Raw genomic sequence first — 9,348 nt, forward strand, 5'->3', positions numbered from 1 at the left:
TCCTCTCCTCTGCTCTCCTCTCCACTCCCCCCCCCCCCTCCTCTCCCACTTGTGTCATTACCGCCTCTCCGACACTTTTGTGACCAATCAGGATAGAAGATGGCGGCTCATTAACCAATCAGCTTCCTTTTGACGCCTGGCCTCCACGCCAAGTCCAATGGACACAGCGACGTCAAGTGGCCAAAGAGAAGAAAAGCAATTCGACTTCTTTCAAATTTTGGAGCGTTCGTAATAATAATAATAATAATAATAATAATAATAATAATAATAATAATAATAATAATAATATATTCTGGCACCCAAACAATGGGTCATAAATTCTGAAACAAATAAATTGTTACATTGTCACATTTTTTGGTTCTTTTATCACAAACAATTTATTTAGGTGGCATTACCTGACACGTTTCGGCGTGTACTTCCGCCTTGATCAGAGTGCGGAAGTACACGCCGAAACATGTCAGGTAATGCCACCGAAAATAAATTTTTGTGAGAAAAGAACCCAAAAGGTGATTGACAAGTGAAACAAAATGAACTTAGTGCAACTAAATAAATTGTTAGTTCTCTTGTTTGTATTTGTCAATAGCAATACAAACTGGTGCAGCTTTTTGATGCAGTTGAAATGCAATGCAATTTAAACTTCAGAAAAGTTTACTTCCACTTGTTTGCTTCTTTTATTTGGTCTCGCAAAGTATATTTGACATTTGACCTTGCTGTGGATCTCCCAACAATTATAAAGAGCTCATTTTAGTCTACCCAGTCACAAGTCTTCATCGTCGATCATCCAAAACTTGGAGCCCGTCCCACCCAGTGTTGTAGTTCTGCTCCATGAAAAATAACCAAGGGAGAGTTTTTGTTTTTGAATTGCTTTGGTGCGCCCTTATGATGTCTGGCATTCCACCCAAAATCCCCTCTTGGGTTGAGTGTGCTCCGTAAAAGTGGCAGAACAATGGGACGCAAAATCAAATCAGGGATTTTAGGAAATTGCTTATCTGTGCTTTGTAAGAGTTTGGATGAGAACGAGAACATTTGCAATCACAACATTTAAGGCAGGTGTTCATCGCTGTGTAGGCCAAGCATTTGTTAAGCCAACAAACATTACAAACTTACTTGACAGGTTTTAAGGGATTCCTTCCCAATATATTATGAACGTAGTATATATATATATATATATATATATATATATATATATATATATATATATATATATATATATATATATATATATATATATATATATATATATATATATATATATATATATATATATATATATCCGTACAATCATGGCTCACCCTGGCGCCAGTCTTGTTTCCATCGGATGCAAACAAGATGCGCATGCGTACATTTATATCTTACACAAATGTTGTTTAGGTACCTAGACACCCTCAACGCGGGATGAAATGAAAAGAATGAAAAGCCTCCAACGCACGGCTGCATTTGTCACTGAGCTCAGTCCCTGGTGACCTCGCAGGATGTCACCCTTCACTCCTCTTTTCTAACTTGTTGGTTTCATTTTCTTCCTCATCCTCTCTCTTTCTTGGAATTCATTGAAGCCAGCTCAACAAATACAATCAAACTACAGTGAAAGCACAAAAAGAAAGAAAGAAAGACTGTCGTTACTGCCCGCCACTCTTCACCAACGTTCTTGAATGTTCCTCTTCCTCCAGCTCCCGTATGATGACGCAGTCCTTCTGTGCACCTCAGAGTCTGGCAGCCGGCAGAGCATCATCGACAAAGAAGTAGCGGGAGAGCCGAGGGGAGCAGCCGCAGGAGGCTCCACGGGCGGCGGCCCCGACACGTGGCCGCCCCTTTGACTTGCTCGGTGTCTTGAGGGTACGCATAAAGTCCCGGTCTGCTTCGAGTACACTGACCGCTCAGGCACGTGCCGCTTCCTGAGCCGCTGATGTCGTCGCCTGGGCAAAACAGGAAAATGCTCATTTTCGTTGGACTCAACAGCGCTGTGTGGGTGTTTGCAACCTATTCCAAACGCGTCTACAAAAAGATGAGCAATATAAGAATTCCACTACTGGATGAGTTCTGCAGCTTGAAGCGGCTTCGCCAGTGATCGGTGCAAAAACGTACTCTTCTACTCACTTGCGTCCTGGAAATCCACATCATTGCCGTCCATGGCATTTTTTAGCCTGTTGCTCATAATTTTGAGTTGCATGATTTGTTGCCGGATGGTCATGTCTGGCTTGGTGATGTCAAGCTCCACCTCTGGATTGTTGATTTGATTAGCCAAGCCGTCCCCCATCACTTCAGGAAGGTATCTTCAGGAAGAAAGAACAATAGGAAGATAGATTGATTTGGGACAAGGAGTGACAAACAATAAGAAATAGACAAAGTGGACACGAACACCACTGCAAGTTTCTTTCCCACCTGGCTTTGGTCATGCCGTTCCAGCATTTCTCCTTGTTGGCGCCACCTGCTGACAACTTAGCGCAAAGCGCGATGGGGAGCTGCAGCCAATACTGTCTCATTCCCCTCAATTGACTGGAGAGATCTGACATCTGACGATGACAGCGTGAGAGATGCAAACATGACAAGGATCCAAATGATTCATTGTAAACACACCTGCATCTCAAGTCTGAGGCCCGCAGTAGGAGAGGCTTTGTATTCGGAAGCAGTCAGAGGGCCGCTCTTCTTTTTCTTTGGCTCGCCAAGCGTTGGACTTCCCGTGCCTGACTCAAGTGGAGTGCCGCACGTTTGGTACACCTATGGTGGGGGCAGGCGCATTTACCCGGATTGGATTTGGTCATTGATTGGCATTGAGAGAGAGCTGAGTCGTGCACGAAAGAATAAAAGTATCAAATTCGCCGCTAGATGTCACCACAGACAGATTCACAATGCTCAAGCCTCACAAATGTGATGACCTAGTCTAGTCGTTAGCCGACGACAGTTCTCTAGGCACATCTTGACAATTCGCAAACACAGACTGAAGATTCAGACTTGCAATTTGTCCACCACGTGCAATAAAAGTGTCTTACTTTGGCTGAAAAGGTGTCAATGTTTTCCTTTAGCAAGCGGACAGCCTCAAAGATCTGAGAGGGGACGGAGGACAGGACCACCTCCAGACCGGGCTCGGTGCTGAAACTCGTTGCCACCTGGATGATGGTGTCTGAAGATGGCATTTGAATTTGTCAATATCCTAGCTAGCGGTGGTACCTTCCTCAATGTTCTTTGCGTGCGTTTGACCTAGAAGATTGTGCCACTCGGGATGCAGATCGGCTTGGTTGGCCAGGCAGCCCTTCATGACGTTGGAGCAGTAGTTGACACAAGGTCTGACGGAGGCCAGGCCACGGCAGTGCGGGCAGTAGACCAGTTTCACCAAGGCCTTCACGCATTCTGGACTCAGAGGAACCTGGGGAGGAATCCTATATATTAGACTGCGTGTCATGGCGTACAACCTCTATACGGAAGTAAAAATCCCGTCTACGACTAGAAAAGTCTTTTAAGCACGTAGAAGATATGGGAGAAAAATTAAATCCCATTTTCAACACGGTCTCTCAATAGCACCGATATTCATCTGGGTTGGTGTGAGCAAGTCCAAAATGTGAAGTGTTTTATACAAGACTCACCTGTGAAACCTTTCTGACAACCTCCTCGCTGATGATCAGCCCTTGGACAAACGACCTGGCTGTGACAAAGGCCCGAATAACCTTTGCTTTCATATCCCGCGGGACATCGCCAAACGGTCGCAAGGTCTCTTGTTGCTTAGCAACACACTCGAAGTAGTCCTCGGACAGGGTGACCTGCGAGGGTGGTGGTGACGGCGGGCGACAGAGCCGTATTACAGCTTTTTGATTCTCTTCTTATGGCTCTTGGGGAAAAAATGATGAACAAAGAGCAATATGGTCGTTAATAAGGACTCACCTCTCTCGGGGTGGAGCTTTTAAAGATGCGTTCCAGAAGGCGCGACCAGAATTCGCTCAAGGTCTCATCCAAGTTAAGAGCTGAGCCGCGGTAGTACTGTTTCAGGTCAGAGTACAAATCGCCGTAGAGTTTGGTATTTTGGGAGTATAGGGCACCCAGAGGAGATAGCGCCTCCTGGAGGGAGCGTTCAGAGCGACCGTGAAGCTCAGTGAAATAGGCTGGGAGGACAAAAAGGGAGAAACACATTCACCATGACGACATGATTGGGAATCATTTGAAGTCCGTGTTTCCCCATTCATTCGGTCCACAATGTATTTCACGCTGCTTGGGGCCCATGTATCTAAAGAGACACAATGAAATTGTCAAGTTCACTCCATTCATTATGTTTTTTCTTGCGATCCAAAGCCGTGAAGGTCGGAAACAGTCGGCTGGCTGGCTGGCTAGCTGGCGGCCCCGGCCGTCACTCACGTCTGCCGTAATGACGCATTTGTCACTTGCAGCATTTCCCCGTCTTCCTGCGCTCATCTGTCTGTCTTTCCCTTTCCTCTCCTCAGTGGGTCAACTGTTCATTAGTGGAACCAGCCCGTGCCCAGGGGGACACCTCCCGTTTGTGTGTGCGTGTGTGTGTGTGTGTGTCTGTGTGTGTGTGTGTGTGTGTGTGTGTGTGTGTGTGTGTGTGTGTGTGTGTGTGTGTGTGTGTGTGTGTGTGTGTGTGTGTGCGTCCTTCAGGATCAGGGCATGGGCTTATCGTGTTTCATTGTGTCTGCCTGACTCTGCCTGGCCTCATTATACGGACTTGACATACACATCCCCCATACCACTGAAGTTGCATCCAGAGCTTGCAGCAAACAAAGTCGCCAAGCTCATGCAGTCAGGAGTTCATTCTGATCACGCGCACGCACACACGCAGGCAGGCACACGTTACGTACTGTCAAAGCTTCTGTAGAGGGCGTTGAAGGCGGCCTGCAGTGACCTGCCGGCCTCTCTGATCAGCACCTCTGTCTCTCGTGCACTTAGAGCCTCCAGGTTCTCCTCCATGCTATTGGTACAACAGGTCGGCCCTTGAGGACAGGTCCTTAGATGTTCACCTGGACAACACCATTTCAGAATGGCTTACAATCCATACGTTTCCATTCATGCTTTTAACCCAAAGGCGGGCGCTTGGATCGCACATGGCCATCTTACTATTCTTTCCATGTACACACACTCATGACATGCATCCAACCTGAATCTGTACACAAAGTCATGCTTTTATTGCAGTTGTCAATGATTCTCTTTTCCAGTGATGACTTTGTACGTATTCCACGGAATCGAGACAGACTGCTGTTGAAAGAGATTTACGATTAATCCGAAGCCACGCTTCTTTTTGGAGCGTGCCTCAATGATGTGGATCGAGGTCAGCAGACACGCAATTTAGAAGATCACGACACAACGGATGGGGGAAAAAAAACCAAAAACATTTCATTGGATATGTGTACACCGACTGTCTGGAGCATTTGTCGTTATGTGCTGAATCTACGGTTACAGCTTTTGATCATAAGAAAGCCCTAGAAAGTCGCAATATCTCAACGTTCGTATTGATATAATATGTCACCTAACGTTTGTGTTGGAAAATAGTTCAGCGCACCAGTGCTAACAGAATGAGGTCAAGGACCGACCATGACGGACGGACTAGCAGGCCAGTGAAATTTACAGACGGCTGCGACAAAGTTGAATTTAGCCATGACATAAGCGTAGTCGAAATAATGCTATAGTGACGGACTCATGATTTCACTTTTCGCTCCACTTGAAATAATGACAAATGATGGACGTTGGGCCCCACCACTGGCAAACTGATTAATAATGGACTGCCAAAATTTACTGACGCAGCTATCGCTCTTTTTTTTGTGTGTTTGTTTTTGTTTGCACCTGTGTTTGTCCACCTCGCTCTTTGTGTCTTCCAATTAGCTTTGCGGTTTTTGTTTGAGAAGAACAAAATATTGAAGCAACTGACTGAGTGATTATTTGATTGCTATGAAAAGAGGCTGGTGTGCCTGTGATTCAGACAGGGAGGTACTTATTCTATATTGGTCTGAAACATTGGCAGACTAAAAATAGCCTTCTCTACCACAGACCAGCCCTGTCTGCTGTGTGTGTGTGTGTGTGTGTGTGTGTGTGTGTGTGTGTGTGTGTGTGTGTGTGTGTGTGTGTGTGTGTGTGTGTGTGTGTGTGTGTGTGTGTGTGTGTGTGCGTGGTGCGCATATACGTGTTGCAATTGCACCAAGCTCACATATAATACGCTCATTTTGGGAGTAGTCAACTGCACTCTCTTCATTTCACTGTGTAAAAACATGCTCCAGACTAGGGAAAAGGCTGACTGCACAAACGTGAGCATTCAAAGGTGGATCCGTCAGTCACAATAGGTCAGAGGTCACGGCAGCTATCTTTGAGCGCTAGATTTAGCATGTACTGGACCCTGCAATGTTTCTGTGTCGACAAAAAAAAGCATTGCACGCATTTAGGTAGTGTTTCAAGTTGGGCAGGTTGTGAACTAGAAACTGCTCACATAGATAGATTAAGTGATCTGGATTAGCAGGAGATTAGACATCAAGCCTTAATCCACCAGCGCTCGAAATGTCCTGGTGATGGCAAGGTGGCAAATCAGATGTGCTCTCTTGCCTCTTTTTGCGTCACTGAGCAATTCAGCCAGCAATTGACTTATTGGTTGGGTGAGGTGCATCAGAGGCTGTCAAGGGGCATCAAATCTCTCGGACAAGAATGGCATTAAGGTCGCCAGAAGAGGGCAGCCGGCTTGAAATTTGATAGCAAAATAGAAGGAAGGAAGGAAGGAAGGAAGGAAGGAAGGAAGGAAGGAAGGAAGGAAGGAAGGAAGGAAGGAAGGAAGGAAGGAAGGAAGGAAGGAAGGAAGGAAGGAAGGAAGGAAGGAAGGAAGGAAGGGTCATATGTGCTCTTTGTTGTGTCTGAATTGAATTTTGGACTTTGGAGGCTCGACAGTGCAGAATGGTCCCAGTGAACAGCGTGAGCGAGCATCTCCGCAAAGGGAATTGAAAGGTTAGTGAAACGGAAAGTAGGCCACTGCGACGCTGGCACAACACGGGGGAGCGACCCCACCACGCAAGCAGGAGACGTGGCCTTGCCTTCAAATGGCACTGCGTGACATTTCGATCAATGCCATTCATTCAATCAAGGCAAATGGCACGCCGTCTGAGGGAGTCATCCAATATTGAAGCAGTCAACAATTTATGGATGTTGATTTCTCGGGATAGATTGGATGAAATGTCCAGAAGGAGAGAGGCCACCGACCATTAGCACTATTTGATTTGCAACTGATCACTAAAATGAGCAAATTCAGGCTCTTGATTTGACAGCCTTTTTGCATATATTTGGAAATGGCCATCACATAAGTCATACAAGTTGAAATGACACAGTGCTTTGTGTTTCTTCATCAAAGAGAATTCCAAGAAACAAGCACAATCTAGTGCAATTCTCACCAAGCAGGAAAGAAAAGGGTTTCATTTTCTCGCCGCGGGTCATCTGATCACATGGGTGTGTACTCCTCAGCTAGATCATGCTTTTGTCAATGGAACTTTTGGGCCGGTATTGCCTTTCAAACAGCGCACGTACAAAAACAGAATGAGTCAGGTGAAGGAAGGCTGGCCGGCTGGCTGGCTGGGTGGGTGGCAGGCCGGAAGGCAGGCAGGCAGGCCGGCAGGCAGGCAGGCAGGCCGGCCGGCAGCCGGCCAGCCTGCCGGTCGGCCGGCCGGCTACATTGCGAGGCCGGAATGTGCTTGCAGCCACACGGACAAAGTGGCAGACAGCAGGAAAATGAAAGCTGTGAGCCAATGCCTCCGCTCTGCAACACTGCAATCGCTAAGATCTGGAGCACGCATACCACCTTCAACTCTTATTATTAAGTCAGATAATGAAATGAAAAAGCACCCACTGAGACCTTGAGTGACTCACTTGTTCCCTCTTTTCTGTTCATCCTTCCTTCTTTCTTTGCTCCATCCGACCACGGTTCCAGCTGTATTTGTACGCCTGTCTGTCGTTCAGCATCAAGCACCCACGCACCCACGCACGCAAAGTGCCTCATATCTCGGCACACGAGCGAGACGTATGCGAATGACCTTTTGCGTCATCCCAAGCTGACACACAAGCGCGGCCGGACAGTCTTTTGTCTCTTTATTTCCAGGCTGCCGCCACTGTGCGCCTTTCAAAGACACGCGATTGCTTTCAAGGAAAAAACTTCTCCCGTGGCCGTTCGGGCGGCTTCATCCCAATGTGTGAACTGCGACTCTGGCGTGTGTGTGTGCGTGTGTGTGTCGACTGACGGGCTGAGCAAGCAATTGTCAGTCTGATTGATTACCTGACGTGCAATTGAGTGGATGATTAGAAAATGGAAATGAATGCTTTGAAAGAATGATTGCTGCAGTCCACTGTAAGCACCCCCCTTTTGTTCAGCCTGCCTGCCTGACTTGATGTTCATCCGAGATAAGCATGACTTGGAGTTTTAGGTCATGCCGCAATTACAGATCATCTTTACACACAGGCGCATGTGGGGACATGCACTTGTTTTATAAGATGCAAATGAAAGTCTTTTCGGGTCATTTGCTTTTGCCACCACACATAATCGATTAGTTTACCATAAAAAACATTGATTACGTCTACTTGCAAACCTATCATCATTTTAATGGCAAAAAGCGTGCGTGCGTGCGTGCGTGCGTGCGTGCGTGCGTGCGTGCGTGCGTGCGTGCGTGCGTGCGTGCGTGCGTGCGTGCGTGCGTGCGTGCGTGCGTGCGTGCGTGCGTGCGTGCGTGCGTGCGTGCGTGGCGCAACCCCAAATGGCTTATCAAAGAAAGTGCAAATGGGAGTAGCCATAAAGTGCATCAAGTGTGATCACCTCTAACGATGAGAGGTGCACCTTTCAGAAGAAAATAAGCAAATGAACTTGTGAAATGAGCAGTCAAATCCCAAGCATTTTAAGCGCTCTCTCAGGTATAGGACAAGCGTGTCAAGTGTAGGAAGACAAAGACTTCGTGTTTGTTTGGATTGAATTGTTCTCCTCAACTCACCGGAGGTCTCCGTTTGAGGTACTCCGGCGAGCGTGAAGCCCTTGCCGGTGTAGAACTGGCGCAGGTCGGCGCAGCTTGTGTCCAGGGCAGGGCCGGCTGTTCCGCTCAGACCCAGTGCCGGCAGCAGAGAGAGCACCAGGACAAGCATCCTCCTCCGCCTAATCCAAGAAAATCCGCCAGGGGAAAACTGCATGGCTATTCCTTCACTATAGTGAGCGGGCGGGCGGGCGGGAGAGCGAGCGAGCGATGTCGGGGAATCCACTATTGGATGGAGCTCGGGATCAAGTGGGTCGAGAGAAACACCAAGCCCAAGCCAGCTCCAATTGTGCGGACGAGGCGCTCGCTTGTAGGTGTCAGGTACGGCGGGCGCACCTTCTTTCCTTTCCTCTCCTTTTCTTTTCCT

The 9,348-nt window shown here is 47.4% G+C and overlaps 1 protein-coding gene across 2 annotated transcripts; it reads right to left on the minus strand.

The window, feature by feature from the left end:
* Positions 1-1,281: 1,281 nt before the first annotated feature.
* On the minus strand, positions 1,282-9,348 carry LOC147047709 (glypican-1-like). Of its 2 annotated transcripts, none has more exons than XM_085928018.1 (10): positions 8,946-9,348; positions 4,803-4,961; positions 3,874-4,091; positions 3,579-3,752; positions 3,196-3,361; positions 2,988-3,118; positions 2,575-2,715; positions 2,380-2,510; positions 2,095-2,270; positions 1,282-1,913 (listed from the first exon to the last, which is right to left on the minus strand). In XM_085928018.1, exons 1-10 carry the CDS (start codon positions 9,136-9,138, stop codon positions 1,726-1,728), a joined length of 1,677 nt encoding a protein of 558 aa, XP_085784144.1. In that variant the 5' UTR covers positions 9,139-9,348; the 3' UTR covers positions 1,282-1,725. The 2 variants fall into 2 exon arrangements, with proteins under 2 accessions (XP_085784144.1, XP_085784145.1); XM_085928019.1 differs by having other exon boundaries at positions 1,847-1,913; positions 2,083-2,270.

Source organism: Syngnathus leptorhynchus, chromosome 13 (genome assembly GCF_054491065.1).
Source record: "Syngnathus leptorhynchus isolate UIUO chromosome 13, UIUO_Slep, whole genome shotgun sequence".
Taxonomy (NCBI): domain Eukaryota; kingdom Metazoa; phylum Chordata; class Actinopteri; order Syngnathiformes; family Syngnathidae; genus Syngnathus; species Syngnathus leptorhynchus.